We start from the raw sequence: 19702 nt of genomic DNA on the forward strand, positions 1-19702 counted from the left end.
ATTTGGGAAGTATATCACCATGCCTCTGTTCTTTTATTTACATCTATGTATACACATATGTGTATTATAGATGGATTAATCTACTAATGATATTATAATATACATAATATATAATGTATAATTTATTAATATAGATTCACTCTTAAGTATCATGTATGTAGTGATTTGGTCTAAGCCAGATTTGTAGTTGAAAACTGTTTACATCACCAAAAATACCAACAGAGCTGGCATTCTTGCATGTAGACTTCACATAAGCTAAGATTTGAAAATTATACAGACGTTTTTTACTTTCTGCTTCCAAAGTGAGCCAAGTGGGTCAGTACTGAACTGTGTGGGTTTATCTGGGTGAGAAAGTTTGTACCATATCTATATACAATAGGTTATATTTTACTATTACTATGTAGTAGGCTACAGTGCATCACTGAGAGTGACAACAATGTTTCTGCTTGTGCCATATGCCTTCCACAGTTAAATGGGAGGACTTCAGTCCCCAGAGTCATCTCTTGGGACCTTACTTAAACAAAAAAAATTGATTTTATACATTGATGAGAGTGAGGAGATTTTGTATATTTTTTCAGGCTATCAACATTATTAAAGTACATTTCATTACAGAAAAAGAAGATGACTTTCTAGGGACCTTGCATCAGCTTTTTTTCTTTTTTTTTTTTTTTAAATATCTAAGCATCCCAGGGTTTTTATGGTGCAGGTAAGTATTTACACTCATTTTACAGATAGGGGAAAGTGAAGATTGAGATGGCCTCCCTCAAGGTCCAATAGTGTTCCGGAAATCCTAGCTTCATCCTAGTCCAATCTATTATCTTGGTGAAAATTAACGTTCTGCTGCTTTACTACTAAAATAACAATTGTGAGTCTTGTTAATCTCAACTTGGAATTTAACTACTACATGCAGATGACAAATACAGCAAATTGAAAAAAAATAGCTTAATGTAACATACAAAGGTGAAATCTGGTATGAGCATGTGGAAGATAAAGCATGTGACATGCCAATAAGCAAAACGGCTAATATATTCTTACAGCACAAGCTCTGGCATGGCAATGGCACTTCTGTGTCAATAGAAAACCAGAGAGTGTGGGTCACATTGCTTTCTTGTATCTCCCAGAGAGCCAATTCACAGACCAGCTTTGATGGCAAGCCCAGAAGATGCTTTCTAAACCACCTACAGGTACAGTGGCACCAGTAACCATGGTGGGGGAAATGATGCTAAAAATGATGAGACAAAATGTTAGCACCTTCCATAACTATTTTACGGTGAAGCCTTTACAATACCAGTTAAGATCCCAATTTTAGTTAATCATTTCTCTTTGTTTGAGGACTATTAGATATTACTTGAGATTTTTCAAATCTAACTAGATAATTTGACCTTACAGCTTCCATTAAAACTAATCAAAGTTGTGTAGCTAAATCTCTTTTAGCCAGCATTTAAAGTTGAAACATTTTTTTTAAATAATATTAAATTAGCTTGTCCTTTTGAACTAAAATTTCCTTATTTTAAAAATCTGAATTATTCTCAGTTATAAGAAATCGTTTTATTATGATATGCACTCATTAAGTAAAGTTACATCCAGAAGCTTTAAAAAGCCTAAAATCCTATCTGCCAAAGGTGCTCAGAACCCTATACAAAAGAATAAAATCATATACAAAATCATATGTAGTAATAACCATGCAAGATTACACCAATATGGGTATCTAATTTAAAATGGGAAATAATGTGGACTATGTCACTCTAAAGAACGTAATTTTATTATGAAAAATGACATCTACAACATAAGGCCTATTAGATACATTGAGAAGTTAGATTTATATGGGCCTAACTAGGGTTAAGTTAATCTAAGTGCCAATTTGTACTGATGTTCAGGGAGGTTAAATTAGGCCAGCCATTTTTCACCCAATCTAAATTACTTCACCTGAGAAGGTGTACTAAGTTAGATGAGGAGTGGGTTAGCCTAATCTACCGAATATCTGCAGTCCCAGGGCTGGAAAAGCCCAGTTTTTTGTCCCAGCCTGGGGCTGCATTCTTCCTACCCCTCCAGCCCCAACCAAACCATTTTAGCCCCCCAACTCCCCACCACTAGATGGACAGCTTCCACCCTCTCCTCCACCCCTGCCCAACCAGCTTCCCTGTGAAGAAGTTAGTCACTGCTCTGATCCTGCCTGCCCCTTTCTTCACCAGGTTACTGAGATGGGGTTTCTGGCATAACTCCTAGCACTATCAAATGTGTACACAAGCTGCTCCCGATCTACTATCACATGGGTTAAACAAAGCTGCCTGATCATAAATCAGGTGTGGTAAAAGTTTGCATGTACCCTTAGAGTTAGAGTTTAACTTTGGTCATCAGCAGAATACAAGCAAGTTGATGATATGTGAGCACAGGTAGCTGTTTGTGATAACTGTAAAGGCTAGGTTTCAAAACCATTGAGAACTCATTTATAAAACCTTATCTAACCTTGATTATAGCTTGCTAATTTTGCCTTTTTGCTACTCATCCCTATTTCTGGCTGATTGGTAAATAAATTAAACATAATTCTAGAATGTAACCGTATGTAACTTCCCATTGTTTAAGTGTTTGCCATGATGTAAACTGGCCTACTAGTATTTTTATTTTCTATTACATGGTTGCTAATCTTTGACAGTACCTTATCCCGTGACTTCTTCCCTAATGGACTAATTTCAAAGGTGTTATAAATCTGTTTGTGTGTTTCACCCATTTGTTTTAAAATGGTCTGGTCAAGGGGAATGGAGATGTAATTAAAGTTCCTGCTAGTTCAAATTAGTTGTATTTCCAGTTATGTTAAATATACCTGATATTCCTTTACTTGCAAAGGAGACATGGAACTTATCAGCTGGTAATGCATGTATGGGTGACTTTGGCATTTCAAAAGAAACAAAAATAGAACATTAATGGGAAAGGTATTTTAAAACAATGTCTATCATTAGTTTGGTTACTCAAATTAATTGCAGTCAGGAAATGGGACTTTTAATGGAAGCTGTTTTATAAAATGGAATAAGAGAACAGTAAATCTTTTGACTGTTTAAGGCTTTCCTTAGCAATCTTCCTGCATACAAGAGAATATTGGACCTTACATTACAAAACAAGTTCTATATTTCACCATGTACTTCTGTTAACAGCTCTTCCCTACTTCAGAGCATCAACAGTGGCCACTAAGCTATTGTACGTGGTAGTTACCTAATATCACTATAGAAGCTTATATAAATTTCTAAATGTAGATATTTTGCCAGCATTTTTGTCCAGAGTAATGTAATGGGCTGTAGTCTATGTTCAGTAAATTATCTACAGGAGTACTGACCCTTCTGATAAGTAGTTGGCAAAATAATTCTTTAAAATTAATAAAAGAATATAATTATGTCACTAAAACTTGAGCTCATTTTCTTAAGTTGTGCCAAAAATATCTTGAAACAAATACTTTGAAAGGAACTAGTCAATTTCTTTTATGCAATGACCCAGATACATTAAAGCATCCTATACCAGCTTATTTAAGGTATCTGACTATGTTTTATTTAAATAAAACTGAATGTGAATTGCTGTTAAGAAAATCCTTATTGATGCTTTTCACCTTGTTTCCAGACTTATAATACTCAATATTAGCATGCAGTTTTCTGCACCCTAGAGACAATTGATAGACAAAAGCACTCTTGTAGCCTGAAATGTGCTTGGAGATCCTAAGCTTTGAATATAGTGATTTGAATAACTTCCATGAGAAGGATTTGTGTATTGACTTTTAAGGGTCTGATGTAGGCTTTAACTGACTGTTTCTCCCCCTTTCCACCCCCTGCGCATAAAGATTATGGTGAAGAAGCTTTGTAGTTAGAAAATTAACTGATTTAAAGGGGAATGGGATAAATCTTTAATACCAGCAAGCTGTTTTGATATTTTACCTCCTGTTGTGTACCTGATTATTGAGGCTTTCTAAATTTTATTCACTCTTGTACATAGATTATTTGACTTCTGAAGGAAAGCAAAACAGTGTAGAATGACTTTGAAAACAGTGTGCTTGCCATGCTTTCCAAAAATTCACAATTTTAAATAAATAACACTGAAGAATAATCAAGCAATTTGGGTTTAAGAGTTATTGGTTGTAGCTGTGCTGGTCTAAGGACATGGGCAGAAAAGGTTCTTTGGGCTGATGCGATATCTTGTATTGGACCAAATAAATCGTTGGGAAAATTGTTCTTTGCAAGCTTTTTGGCACAAACACCCTTCTTCAGGCATAAGGAGAGTTTGTTGGCGTTTATACAATACTTGGAAGTTACTTTAGCTAAATGAACTGAGACAATTCTGAAAAGTGAGTTTCTGCACATTCATTTATTATATCATTTATAGCTGTAAATTATGGAACAAATGGGAAACAAACTTCATTTTTCTCCCATTTTAGTAAGCAACCATAAATCATGTTGTATGTGTAAAAGATTTAGTCAGGTGCCTGATTAATCTGATTGACCTTCAACATGTATGTCTAGGCAAAAGTATGGAGGAGTGGGGGCTGCCCAGGGCCTACCATCCCCCCTTCTTAAACCACTGAGATAGAGTGCAAAAGCCAAACTGAGTTCAGAAGTTCAGTGCCTCAATGGTTATAGCTTCTGCCAGAGAGCAGAAGATAAGAATTGCTGTTGACTGCCTAATGCCTAGCAAGGGCATGTTTCTGTCAGGGTAATGTCCCCTTAGCCTTTCTCCAACCAAGGCAGTGGGGGCTAAGGTTTTGAAGTGCCTGTACTTGCCTTACTCTGGAGATTGAAACATTGTGATATTTTATAGGAGCTACCCTGCCATGAGTAGCTCCACCATGTTGCCACCAGTTAGTTTATAGTTATACCCAGGACCATCTGCCATTTACTATCTTACAAAATGTTACTTAAAATATATTTGAGATTACAAAAAAAAAAATCATGTGCATAAATAAAACTTATTCAGCTCTTCAATCACTGATGGTTAATTCTGTTTTCAGTACAGTATCAGTGCCAGCTAAGAGTAGTATAGATGTATGGTCCTCTCCATCTAGTCATGGTGGAGAGGCTTGTGTGTTCCAATGACCCTCAGAGCCATGTCATCTGGAGGCTTATACTTCTGGTAAGGTCTCCCCTGATGAACAGATCTGAGGCAAGGTCCCAGACTAAGCATGGTCCAAACTCCTAAAGACCCCAATGGCAGAACAGGCATACTTGAGGTGAGAGCCTGTGATCATACCAATGTTGATATCACTTGAGTCCAGATGACTGCTGAATGGATCACCATTTAGTCAGATCAATCAGGGACATGCAGCTTGCGCCACGACACTGTAAACAATTGAAAGGAATGCGGAAGAGATTTAACATCAAGGCACTCCAAGACCAAGCTAGATACAAGGCTCTTCAGCAATGCCTTATTGAGAGGCTGCCTGACCTACCTGACAACATCAAGGACATCCAGGAACATAGGAAGGAACTTAAGAACATTATTCACAAGTCATGCACCTAATCAATTGGATATGCCTCTTACTGTCACCAAATTGGGTTGACAAGAGTAATGAGGAAATCCTAGCACTTATCCATCAGAAGAGAATTGCATTCTGAAGTTGGCAAAATTAACCCTCCAGTATGACCACCACACAGTCCTTTGCAGTGGATCAGAGACAGACCCATGTACCATCTGTAATGGTGTCAAGTGGGACTGTGTCATCACCCCAACCCTTTTCTCCATTTATCTTGCTGTGATTTTGATTCTCATCTGTGACCGCCTTCCTCCTGAAATTGGGGTTGAGTATGAAGTAGATTTTCAAGCCATGGTGCCTCCACAGTAAAATCAAAGTTACCAAGACTGGCATCACCTACCTTCAGTACACTGATGAGTGTTATCTTCACATACACTGAGACCAATCCACAGTCCACCCTTGACCTTTTTTCAGGTGTCTATCATAGCCTGGGACTTTTTTTTTTTTTTTTTTAATATTGGGAAGACCAAGGTGCTTCGTCAGCCAGGCCCAGTACAAGCTACCCTTCCTTCCCCCACAAATAGCCATTGATGGAGGACCCCTGGAGAACATCAAGCATTTCCCATACCTTGGCAGCCACCTCTCCCAGTTAGTCAGTCTTGATGTAGAAATCAAACATACAGTTCACTGTACCAGCATATCGTTTGGAAAGTTTATCTGCCGTGTCTTTGTTGACCAAAACTGGCAAATGGAAACTAAGATCTTGGTCTACAATGCAGTGGTTATCCCCATACTCCTACAGGTGTAAGATGTGGGTGACATATAGTTTCATAGAAGTTAAGGGATTCAGGCCAGTGTTTGATTAGCTCTGTCAACTATGGCATTGCATTGGTGGTTCATGTTCATTTTGTTGTCTATCATGACACCCAGGTCTCATTCAGTTGTGGTGCTGGCAAGTGTAGCACTGCTGAGCCTGTAAGTGTGTTGTAGATTATTTCTCCCCAGATGGAGCGCTTAACCTGATGTTGTTTGATATGGAGAAATGTAGATATTGAAGCCATCTTAAGTACCTAGAATGGTTCCACCAGCGTTGCCTCAGAAAGATCCTTCCCATTAGATGGGAAGACCAGAGCCAGCATCCTCTCTGCAGCTAATATAAGCAACATTGAGGCAAAGATCATGAAATATCAACTCTGCTGGGCTGGCTATTGTGTGCGGTTGGCTAACACTCGTCTCCCACAGCCAGTCCTCTTCTCTCAACTCAGTCATGGTAAGTGGACGCACAGACAACAGAGGAAGTACTACAAGGACACCCTGAAAGCATATCTTAAGAAGGGCAGCATCAAGCTTACAACCTGGGAACTCTGTGCTGGCTGGTAACAGGTCTCAATGGTGCTGCACCATACATCAGACTACAGTCCACTTCAGAGAGAACCATCTTGCTCAGGAAGTCGAGAAACAGCAGAGAAGGAAACAAAGCATGCAACATCATGACCAATAGCTCCCCCACCTTCCCCTCCCTCCCAAGGTACCACCTATCAAGGCTGTGGAAAAACTTGCAGAGAATGGATTGCACTCTTCAGTCATCTTTAAACAGACCGATAATGTTAATATTGGTGCACCCCTACACAATACTCTTTAGGGCTCCATGTGCTAATTAGCTCCCCCATGCGTGACTGGAGGCAGGTGTTCTTGTCATGAGTATTTGTATCCTCCAAAAATGTATATGCAGATGAGGTGCAAGGCAACCTGGTCTGGCCTCACCTCATTGAGGGCAGAACCACACATATGCAACAGGCTGAGAAGGGGCAAAAGGGATCTGGGTAAACTGTTTGGAGCCCTGTTTGGTGATGTTTGCCAGACATTTTAAGGCTGCTGAAAAAATAGAAATCATAGGTTATGAGAAAGAAAGGGTGCCTGTACTGTTTTTGGCAGTTTAATGATAGACATCATATTTAATGGGGTTTACTTGTCTGTAAATGTAAGACAAGGAGCTTTTCCCCCTCATCTTGTACTAGACAAATACAATACCGGTAATGGCAGCTTTTCCTGAGGCTATTTACATGAATGGATCCACTCTACCTACAGAAATACAAATATGCTGGTAGACATCAGAATAATGATAATAGATATTAATGTAACATAAAATATGTTCTTATTCAGAAGTCCCAGACTAGATTGAAATAGAAACTTTTTATGTTTTTAAAATATATGATAAAAATATCCCTTCCCCAAAATGTTTAGTCTCAAAAGGTGAGTAATACAGAAATCTTGGACAAGATTGGGCAAAAATTGCGATTTTTATCTATTTGATTATAATCTATATATCTGGTATCTCCATTTTCTCTGTAATCCCCAAGGTGGATACAACTCGTGAAATTTAATCTTTTATAGATTTAATGATGCAAAGTTCAAAGATCACATTTTCTCATAGCCCTGTCATAGGCTCACTGTTCCTCAGTGTAACTCTACCTCACAGTGTCATCTTTTATTATTAGTTCCTATCTCCCTAGAAGAGGGAGGAGAAGGGTTAGGGTTATTCCATATTGTGAACATGGCAGGTTTGGAAAGTTCCACCCTGTCTGCTATAATGAACATACTCTTGGACCTGCTCTCCACCCAGTGCTCACCCAGGTTTAAGCAGTGTCCAGATACACTCTCTCTAGTTTTCACCTCTTTGGAGACAACATCTCTTTTAAAAGACCACAGCATTACAAAGAGTTGTGCTTCTGAAAGAAAACCGTATCATTCTAGCATGCTCTTTAAGTGCATTGTTTTTTGTGGTGATCTCTCCCTGTCTGGTGCAAAGGGCAGGCTTTTTCTAAAATCAGTTAGTGACATGTTCCCCAGCTTCTCTTTTTCAATGAAAATTTTCTCTACTTCAGCCCATGGCTATCAGAGGGTCATTGAGGGTGAAAACAGATGTTGCCTTTGTGCCTCCATAAAAATTGTTATGGTGGCACAAAAGCCAAGCAAACAGATGGCCATGCTCCTTGCTGTATCATAAATGCCCCAGATTTGTGGCCGTGACAAAGATGATATTAATTGTGTTGCTATTTAGTGGTGAATGTTTATTCACTTTCTAAGGAGACAGTCCAGGTAGCCTTGAGCTGCTCACGCTTTCCAACTACCCAGTCAGGTGCTCTGGGGGACTGAGGGTGGCCTGATCCTGCACAAGAATTCCTAGGGTGCTCAGCTTTGGGCCCCTTAAGCCCTAGAAACACCTTCCCAATAGGTGCTGTGCAAAGCTTTGGCAGCTGATTTGATTCAGAGGAGATTGGCCCAATTCGGCAACCAAATCTCCAAATTCAAATCGATTCGGGAGACCTAGTAAGAGGTTTGAATCAATTTGGGAGCCTCTGAATCAATTCAGAGAAGATTCATAAAGACTTGGAGATTTGGAAGGCAGACATGCAGGAAACAGAGACTGAGAAGAGGGGAGTGGAGGCGGGGGTGGGGGGGAAGACTGCTCTGATAATATTTGTAGCTGGCCAGTGACTGTAATCTTTCCCTGAGTTCCCTTCCAATCACAATGCTCTGGCCGGTGGACTTGGAAACAACATATAAGGCTGTGTCTGAAGTGATCTGTGCCTTTTGTGAGCTGTCTCCTGGACCAGCGGTGTCTGAAAGGCTCTGGCCTGCTATTTAGTCTCTTGGTAGCTGGTCTCTCTCTTATTCTGTGTTTTCCTGGACAGTGTGTCATCACTGTGCACTGAAGGAAAGCACAGCATATATTACAGACACATACGCATTTTGCAGCACACTAAGCATTACAAAGCGTGCTGGAAAGGCCGGTGCCAGGTCTTCTGGCAGGGGTGGGAAAGCTGCAAGTTCTTCCTCCCTCCCCCGCCACCATAGACACACCCTCGATTAGATTTATGAAGTGAAGTTTATAGGCATCTGACTCCCCAGGTACCTCTCCACTTCTACCTGTTACATCCATCTCCCCCCCACACACACTCCCTTACAGCCTCTCTCACCCCCGATGACTCAATTCACATTTTCACTGGCTGGCTTACTTACCTGCAGCCCAGACTTTGGCTTCTTTACTATTCATTTCATCCAGGAGGAGTGCACACCAACTGCAGATGCTTCCTCAGCCTGACAGAGGGGTTTTAAACCTGAAAGCTTGCTAAAATATATTTCTCCAACTATTCAGTTGGTCTAATAAAATATATCATATTTACCCAAAGAACCTTGTCTGCCTATATCCTTAGACCAACACGGCTACAACCTACACCCTTTGACACACACAAGTGATATGGGTTTTGCTTTCAACGATTGGAGGGGCACTTTCGCAGAAACACCTCCACCTATCTCCTTGAAACTTGGCAGGCTTCATGCCCTCAGAAGGGGCTAACTTCCCTGCTATTTTCATCCAAATCAGCAAAAAATGACAAAATTACAGGTATTTTAGTGATTTCCCCATTGTAGCATATGGCCAAATCTACAAAACCAAATTGGCTGAATTGAATTGGGACAGTGGCTCGAATCACTGAGTTGAATCGCTGTCCCTCCAAATCGGCCGAATCCAAATGAAATACTTGCCGCTTCACACAGGCCTACCACCCAGATTTCCCCTCCTACAGAGAGATGCCCTGAGGCACACATCTGTAAGTGGGGAAAGCCAGGATTTCACACTTGCCAAGACTTGCCCCAAGTTCCCCAGGCTGTTCCTCTGCAAGTATAGACCCTGGCTTTCCTGCCCTTAGAGAGCTATTCACAGGATCTCTGGGGGGTGCAGCTCTAAGCATGGAAACCCTGACTTTCCCACTTGTAGACATGTGCCCCAAGATTTTCCAGGGTGCATCTGTGTGAAAAGTGAAAGCCAGGCAGACACTGTTTAAGCTTGAAGGGCCTGACTCTGCACAGGAATTTCTGGGATGCACAGCATTGACCTTCAAACCCCAGGAGAACATCACCTGTGAACATCACATGCGGCATCTTGTGTTTTGCCCAGTGAAACATCAGCTGTTCCAGGACACATCCTGGAACAGCTAATCCACTTCATTTGATGTGTTGTCTATTTCTAGCCTAAGTCAAATGGATCAGCTGGCAGCTCATGTTGTCTCATCAGGGTTAAGGTATTCAAGGTTCAAGGCTCTGTTTCAGTTTCCCAGATACCATCTGTTTTCTGCCACAAAATAGAAAGTGTAACCATCTATCATTACACATGTAAATAGTATTTCTGAAATCAAATGGAATTTATCATTAGATGTAGACATATTCTCCAAACTCTCACAATGGCATTTCAAGCATTCAGCACTAACCAATTTTAAAGAGTGATAAGAATTAGCTTTTTTAAAGTTGAGCCCAAATGAATTTCAAAAAAATACTAAAATGCAGAGCAAGTATAAAAATATCTGAATAGAAATGTAAGCTATATTAGTTACAGTCTTTGGAGATAATAATGGCAAATGACAACAGAAACATGCATAGCAGTAGTATCTATTTCTGTTTCTTTGGGTTTTAGTTAATATTAGATCCTATTGCACACACATTCCTAATATACTAGAAGGCATGGAGTCTTTCTTAATGGATATTTCTCATATGAATTGTCAGAAGGCTCTAAATTAAAAAAAAAAAAATCTCTGGAATTGTCCACTTATATGAAGCACAGACTGTATAGTGAAACCTAATTCAAAATGAGATTTATTTAAGCTACAGTTACTGTCAAGTATTAAGACATGTTTTCACGTGACTAGATATAGACTATCCTGTGTGGAGTTAAAACTGAGTAGATTAAAAATATATTGTATATATAATGGAATGTGTTCATATGAGTATAATGTAGATGATTCCTATCAATAATGAATTTTAAGGGCCTTATATCATGCTACCCAGAGGAAAGTATACTCACCCTCAGGCAAAATACGAGTTAGCATTCCATTTCTTGCAAAATTCTATTAAAAACTCAGCTGAATTATAGACAGCTGAATTCCACAGCTGGTGGGACTGTAGAAAAGCGCAAGAAAAGAAGCAAGTATAGCAACAAATCAAGAAACCAAAATGTTTATATATACACTTATGCAAGTTGCTCTGACTTTTCATAATTTAAGTCTCTGACTATTAATGTATCAAAATGAGTTGAACCCTGATTCTGACTTGGCAAAACTGCGGTGGGCTCAAGAATTTGTGTTTGTTTCAAAACTGACCATTTGCAAGAGGTGAGGTTAAATGAAAACTAGTTGGTTGAAAGCATGGCCCTCTTTCAAAACTCTCATCTACTCAGGTACTTATTGGCCCCCATTGCAGCACCTGAGCTAAATTTTAAGACACAATAGGTGATGGAACTAACATTTGTCACTTGAAGGTATTCGCTCATTTTCTCTGCAAAGGAAGGTCTTGTGAGGTTTTTCAAATTATTTGTGTCTGCTGTTTCAAAAGAAAAATAAAATGAGAATGGATGCCTTTTGTACTGATCAATGGGAAATCTTCCATAGAGCTACTAATGCTATTTTATCACATCCTAGGCAAAGCAAAGGTCTTTCATTAACATTGAATTGAGTGAGGTTTAAGATGGTTCTTGTATGTGCTAGCTTTTGTTCCATACCCAAAAATTCCCATCACATGCAAAGATGACCTTAAATCCTGCCATTGATAGCTCCATTTATTCAAAGAATAGTGTTTTCAACTATGGCATTCTTCATGGAGTTTGATCTTTCTCACATATGGGCTTAGGACTATTGAGCATCTTGAAGAGGAGGACAGATCTGAAATTCAACTTTTATATTCTATTCCATAGACTATTATATATTTTATTATCTCATAGATTCTAAGGGATGCCATTGCAGAGAATAGTAGAGAGGAGATTTTATATTCTCAAGATGAACTATGTAGCTGAAATGTGTTACTGCGTTCTCTGTAAGTTGGATTTTCCTAAGGAATGATAGCTTCATACCCAAATATTGCATTTTCAGTAGTTGCTCTAGGAACAGATAAAGAATGTCTGAAAATAAGTAACGAATTGCCTGGATGCATTACAATCATCTGGTCAATTAGAAAAGGTAGAAATTATTATTATTATTATTATTATTATTATAATACTCCTAGAAGGTCCAACGTAAAATGTTAGTGTCAGCAAGGAATTTAGGAGCCCTTACAAACTGCAGACAAAATTGAACAGTTACAAGAACATCTTCAACCAAAGAAGACCGCACTGTGAGAGCAAGCTGCTCAAAGCTTTTCTCTCTGTCAGCTGGCATGGTCTCTGTCTTAGCTGAGTATAACTTCAGCCAGCTGTTCTTCATCTATGTGCTCATTTCATCTAAGCACAGGACTTGCTTGGGGAACAGATAAAATGTTGCATTTAATGAAAACTGATGAGTTGTTGAATAGAACTACAGGGAATGGACTCACAGGCAGGAATGACTCATTTTAATGCATTTTCCTTAACTTGGCAACTTATTTTGGTTGGTATCTCAATACCAGAAGTCACCCTTTGTTGCCTGTTGCAAAGTCCAAAAAGCTGAGAATGATGGGTGGAAAGCAGACATTCAACAACATGAGATCCAGTTGCAGAACGATTAATAATGTTTCCTTGTATGTCGGGCAGAATTGAGATTGTGCTGGGTCAAGCTTCTGCTTAATGAAAGTATATATGGCTTTGGCTGGATTCTTTGAGCTGACTTGAAATTGAAAGGCATACTTAGTGCTAACAAGGGGTCAGAGAGCATTGTGTCAATATTCGCATACGCTACCGTTCTAATCATTGTCTTAAAAGAGATGCAACTGTTTCAATTTTGAAAAAGGGGAAGATGCCTCCACTGAAGGAGTATTTTCCTTAAAAAAGAAATTAGGCTAATAAATATGTGTTTCCTGGGAAGGTTTTCAGATGGTTATTACCATGCTTTTTTCTGTAGATTGAATCGCATTCTATTTTCTGCTGCCAAAGTACCATAAAGTGATTGTAAAACATTCTAAAAGGGTACCTCTGGTATAAGGAAATGCTTCAGTAGTGTACAAATAGTTGTATACCACTGTCCCCTCTACTTAGCATTGAACCATCTTGGACAGGGCCATACAGGAACAGAACAAGAATCTAACAACCCACTAGTCACAATAAGCAAAATGGCCCCCAAGCAAATCCTGAAGTTGAAGTTTAAATATGCCAGTGTTTTCCCTAATTCATGCCAGACAGCAGTTCATACTGTGTTAGGGTAATGTTGGCAGATCTTTCTTTCCCCACCCCCACCAACAACAACAACCCTGAATACAATATGCACAGAACTAGATGCTAGATACCCACTGATATTAGCAAGAATACAGGCCCATAATTTTGACTTCAGTTTTCCAAATTTTCCCATATATTTTCTTCTGCTAGTCAGTTGTTGGTGGCTTTGACTGGAAAATACTGTAACACCTTCTGAAAGAACACAAAGATTTCTTGACAATCAACAGTCATTACTGTATTTCAAGGCTTCTCTGTTTTAATGGCTTGTACCTGGTTGGGCTCACTGGGAATTTTGCAAGCTGATAAATACTTAATTCAGAAGCTGATTGCTTTGAGAGCAGTCTGACTGAAAACTTTAAATACATACCTTCCAGAGAATCTTTGTGTTTGATTGGGAAGGTGCACTGTGCTTGCTTTGGACAAAGTGAGGAGATGTAATATCTGTCAAGTGCTATAGGGCTAAATTTAAAATTTGGTTCGGATTGGTAGACGTGTATGGTAGATATTGTTTTATTTCTTAATATTTTATTAAACTTCTGATCATTCTTTCTGGGAGACTTAGTATAGTATGTGAACTGTATGAACTGTTTCTTATACAGGTGACAGATGGAAACATCATATTTGGTATTAAACAGATTGAACACAGAGGCCAAATAATTGAATAATGGACCAAAGATTGTTCTTTTCAGTGAGGAGTGAATCATATGGACAGAGTCTAGTTAGGTATACAGAGATGCATTGAGCTGTATATCTTCTGATAAATGGAAGATGTGGTTCTAAACACTTTAAATGCGGCATGTCTTGTAAACTCTAAACTGGTGTCTTAAAGATTTTATTAAACATTCCGTTTGGTGTGGAAATTAAGTGGTGTGCTTGGTAGCCAGATCCTTAGCAGATTCAAAGTGACAGCAGTCCAGTGGAAGTCAGTAGAAGTACGATGGCTGATTCTGGCTGTGGCCTAAAATATTTCTAATGGGATCCATCTGAATAATCATTTTATGCCATTCATCAGACTTTTTGTGGTGGTGGTTGTTATTGCGGGGGAAGGGGAGGAATGGGAAATTATTTCCCTCCCATTAAATCCACAGTCATGAATTCAAAAACATAATCAACAAAACAATCTTTCAAACCCTGCCTTTATCCATAGACTGGGAGTCAGTTGACTCTAAGCAACTTTATTTAGCTGAGCAGATTTGTAGGAGTTTTTTATCACTGAAACCTTAGGGGAAATCATTATGTTCACTAGTGGGAGCTGAGATGCATTGGACATGCTGTAGTCTGGTTCGATGGAGATCGGCTGTTCTTTTCCTTTTTTCTTCTTTTCCAAAGCTGTTTGCTCTACACCTTTTATTCCAGTTGCAGACTATGAAAGATGTTCATGCTGTCAGACTCTAACTTGGAGATAACCTGGCTGAAAATAGTAGAAAATTAGGCATTTATAAGGCAGGAAGAATGTCTAATGAGGAAATTATCAAAATGAAGCCAATAATCTCCAGTCCTATGTTACCTTTTAAAATTGCATTTTTATTAAGAGTTTTAGCATACTTGATTGACTGTGCTCGGCTATATATACAGCATCACATATCAAGTAATTGGTAAGCAGTGTGTAGAAGAGTGATCATGTTCTCAGATTGTGAATTTAATCTGTGCTTGGAAGAAATGTCATGTAAAATACATTGTCACAAATTTGGGAAATCTTTTCAAATAAGAAGACTTGTCTGCTATTATAGGGTCAAAAGGTTAAACAGTAATGATGCCTTAATGAAAGCTAATCTGAATTTACTGATGATTAATTTGAATCTATTTTGAGTGTAACCATTGGAGAGAAGAGAAAGGGAGGGTTGTTTTGTTTTTGATCAGATGCTGAAGCTCTACAGATGTCAGACAGAATAAAAAATTCATTATTATGTCACATTGCTTGTATTTACCTGCATAAAATGACGACATAGACCTTAGGGCAGCTTTAATTCACAACACAATAGTGCTAAAATGCTGTGATAAGAGTTTGTCATTTATCACTGTATAGCCTATCAACCTAGATAGCCTCAAATTTCTTAAACTGGCAATTGTAAATCATATGGAGCCCTCTTGTGGTCATTACGTACATATTTATCATCATAGAAGTTTAAGGGACAGCGGAAAACCTGTGATGAATGTGCAGTTTGGGTTACTTTGTATGATGCAGCATAGAGGGCAATCGATAATTCTACCTTTAAATATAAGTCATCATCAGCAACACATTTTATCAAGTTTTAAAGACTCAATGATACACATTTTTACATAGTGATTTATTGAGTGCTACTGAAAAACCATATCAGGTGCAATTGATATTATATTAAACTATTTTTGTTCTTATTCTTTTATTAGGTGTACATTCCAAGCAGAGTGGCTATTGTACTTCAGAACCTGGATATACCAAACTAAGGATCTCCATGGGCATCACTACAGAAGCAAGATGTTTAAAATAATGTAGTAACTACACTGTGCTGCTCAAACACTGAATATCTCAGAAATTTGTACAATGGATGCTTTGTGGAATTAAATATAGTAATATTAAAGTGATACAAATATAGGATTAATATTTACATATCATTACAGAGCTCTCAAGTACTAAAAGCTATTTTAAGGAGACTGTATGCAAAAGACAGAAAAAATCATCTTCATAGTTCTGATACTACAGAATTACAGTTTAAAGCATTCTAGAGCAGCTGGCATTCTCAATTGAGCTGTCGTTAATGGTGTTTTTTTCAGGAATAATGTTTTATCATGTGTATTACTGCTCTGATTTCAGCAATTTCTTTTAATCCTTCGTCATTTTGTTATTGAATTCGGATATTCATTATACACCACAATCTCTTGTAAGGACAAAGAGTAAACAATATGTTAAAATACAGCTTCAGCTTGGAGAAAATGCAGCCATAAATGTTTGAGACACCCCATGTTGTGGTGTCCATTCCGCAGGCATTACAGGTATCACTTTTTTTTTTCAGTCAAACCACTGATGAGAACAATCCAGTGAAAATAGCATACATTGCCATTTTTATTTAATGAAAATTTCACAATGAGGTCTTTGGAGACAGGCTGAGACTACAGTGACCTGAGTTCTGTTTATAGCTCCACCAGTAATCTGTTGCATGGTTTGGCAAGTCGCTTCACCTCTGTGCTTCCATCTTAGCATCTGAATAATGGGAATATTGCCAACTTTTATAAACCATTTTAAGATCTACAAATGAAAAGCCCTGTGTAGAAACTTAGTAGTAGTCATAGTGTGTGTACACACGCGTGCACACACACACACACACACACGAGAGAGAGAAAGAAAAAACAGCTTTTCTTTACATATATTTGCATAAACCTGAAGATTCCATAACCACTAATTTTACTGTTTCCAAAAGCTGCCATTGAACTTCAAGCACTTCTGCTGTTGATGTTGCACTTTTTATCATTTAAAATTCTGTTTACCATGAAGAAACAGTATCAGCAATACATATGTATATGGGTGTTTATATGCTGGTAATCAAACTAAGCTTTTTGATAAATTCAAGCCAGCTAATTTGGTGTGCAGGCTAAAAGTGTTCAGGTGGCTCCTTGAATGTCATTTTTTTTGTAAAGAATAAGGTTCTTTATATTTGAAAACTGTAACTACATATTATTCTGAAAAGGTGACAAAGAATTAGACACCTTATTTTGCAATACTAATTTAAACACATACTAGCTATGAATTTGCACTGGCTCTAAAATGTGGTTTTATTTAGCTTTACAATTGATTCTAAATTACAGTTCTGTTTTCTAACTTAATATTCATAAGGAAAAATGTCCATGACAGGTTGTTTTTGTGTTTAGTTGTTTGTTTTTGGGGGGTGGTATTCATAGTTTTACTAATTAGCTATCTTCTATAGAAAGTGTTACATAAACTGCAGAATACTTATGCCAATACTAAAAACCTGTGCAAGGTTTTTAGTATTACTATACTTACTCTCTTGGATCTGTAACATGGATATGTTCCAAAAGTAAAGAGTCAATTGGACAGGCTAATATCACATGATGGGAAACGCACAGTCTTTTGATAGTCCTTTGATGCACAGTCTTTTGATGATTTCACTTTAAAAAGAGTTCAGAAAGATCACACAACTTGTCTAATTGTACTTTTTGTAATAGATGAATTAGACAGTGCCCTATGCAATAGTGCTATTTAGTGGTACAATTCTTTTTTCCCCTTCATTGCCACTTCATTTGTTATTCAGTAACAGACTCTTTAAAATATATACTGCTGCTTTTAAACAATATACTGAAGAGTTGCACCTGCTGAAACAAAATATTGTTTTTAAAATTGTAAGCTCTGTAGTGAAGTAAAAAGCAATGTAATTATATGCTGTATTTTCATTATATTGATCAGCTAATATGTTCTGTAGATACTATGGGCTGAAGTTCCATGGTTCAAAAATATAATGCAAAGCAATTGCCCTTATCAAACTTTTTTGCAAGAGAAGCAATAAACATGTGATGTGAAGTAGAAACTGTAATAATACATTAAAATAAACTATGGGAAGGATAAAACAAATGCACATGTGGTTTTATCACTCCTGTAAAAAAAAAAAATAAAAAATAAGTGTAACAGTCTAATACTAGATATTATTTGTCAGTCTGAAATCAGATTTTACTATAGAAGTCACAAAAAAAAATCAGAAGTAGTTTGTTCCAATTATTTAATAAATATATATTTTTTAAAATACATAGACGATTACATTTAAAAAAATATTAAGAATAAAGTTGCATAGTTAGGTTGCCTTTACAGTGTTCACTTGGCTGCCTTGTGCTTGACTTTACAACCTTAGTCTGTTAACATTTTTTATCTCATGTGATTTCTCTGTTCAATTTCAGTCATAATAGTAATGTGACTGAAATTGAACAGTCTAATTCCCTCTGTTCCTATATCACGTCCGCTACAACTTGGTGTTACTGAAATAGCTGTCAGGAGGTGGTACCCAATGATCCAAGGTTTATGGAGATGTTGTGGGTTCCAATAACTGCAAGTCTTCTGTGGAGCTTCACCTCCTCTACATCCCACCCCTTTCCATATAGGTGTTGTTGGTGTCCGGTGTGGGCACCTGGTCTCATTAGGCTTGGCTTCTTGGGCAAATGGATCCACAAATGAAGAGAAACAAATACACGACTGTAACTCAGATAATGCTGTTCATGCCTGCTTCTGGCCTCTTGTCCCTGAAGCATATGTCAGTTGCTTCAACCAAGGTGATTAGGGCTCTTCAGGGTTTACCCACCTTCTGTGAGACAAGTCTAAGTGGGCTGGCCCTTTCGACACTCAGGAGCCACTAGTACCATGAACCCCGATGTGTTCCCTGTGTGTACCTGACCTTCGTCAGCTGAGGGATAGTCAGGGCTCCTCATGGAGAATTGATGGTTCTGTGGTCCTTGATCTGGATCCTGGGTTCTGGTGGGGAGATGTTGTGTAGCGAAGTTTCTGTATCAGTGTTCCCCCATCATCTGAGGCTGTCACTCTTTTATACCAGAAATTCTGGGTTGAACTAAGCCTACCTGGACCCCTGCTTGGCCCACGTGCCCTGCAATTGCTGCCAAGTGTTCAGAGCCTCAGAGGGACTCAGCTCCTGTAGCTGCAACTCCTGAGCCGTAGAAGGTGTTGTCTACTCTCACCACTTGTCTGCTTGGCTGACTGAGCTCAGTTTGTGTGTGAAGCCCCAGCTCTCATTCTCACTGTGGACAGGAAAGGTCCAGCTGTGAGCCCATTGCCTGCAGAGCACACCATCAGTTGTTGCCCTGGTGAGTATGGGGCTTGGCTAGGTCACTGCTACATTAACTCTAATCTCTAGTGAATCTACACAAACTAAGGTTTTCAGAGGCATTTAAACTGTCATGATACTAAGGCAGTATCACAGATTCTAAAACATTCTAAAACAAAATGGTTGTAACAAGTTTGGTTACCAAAACAAAATGTACTACATTGCTGTGGTACATAGTTCAGGCTCACCTGCCTACTTAGGATCCCTGATGGTACTGGGTCTAGGTGGGTCTTCCTGTTCAGAGTTCACGACAGTGTGGGGTATTGA

General features: G+C 38.5%; 1 protein-coding gene across 2 annotated transcripts in view; it reads left to right on the forward strand.

The window, feature by feature from the left end:
* GBE1 (1,4-alpha-glucan branching enzyme 1) overlaps positions 1-16959 on the forward strand; it is a 313525-nt gene extending 296566 nt beyond the window's left edge. The window contains exons 16-17 of one of the 2 annotated variants that reach the window (XM_090059712.1): positions 1122-1184; positions 15987-16959. In XM_090059712.1, coding sequence (XP_089915838.1) covers positions 1122-1184; positions 15987-16043 — 120 coding nt within the window. In that variant the 3' untranslated portion in view covers positions 16044-16959. The remainder of the gene's footprint in view (positions 1-1121; positions 1185-15986) is intronic. The other variant, XM_090059722.1, reaches the window with a different exon arrangement.
* Positions 16960-19702: the final 2743 nt, after the last annotated feature.

This window comes from Crocodylus siamensis, chromosome 1 (assembly GCF_052110815.1).
Source record: "Crocodylus siamensis isolate JL-2025a chromosome 1, ASM5211081v1, whole genome shotgun sequence".
NCBI classification, from domain to species: Eukaryota; Metazoa; Chordata; order Crocodylia; family Crocodylidae; genus Crocodylus; species Crocodylus siamensis.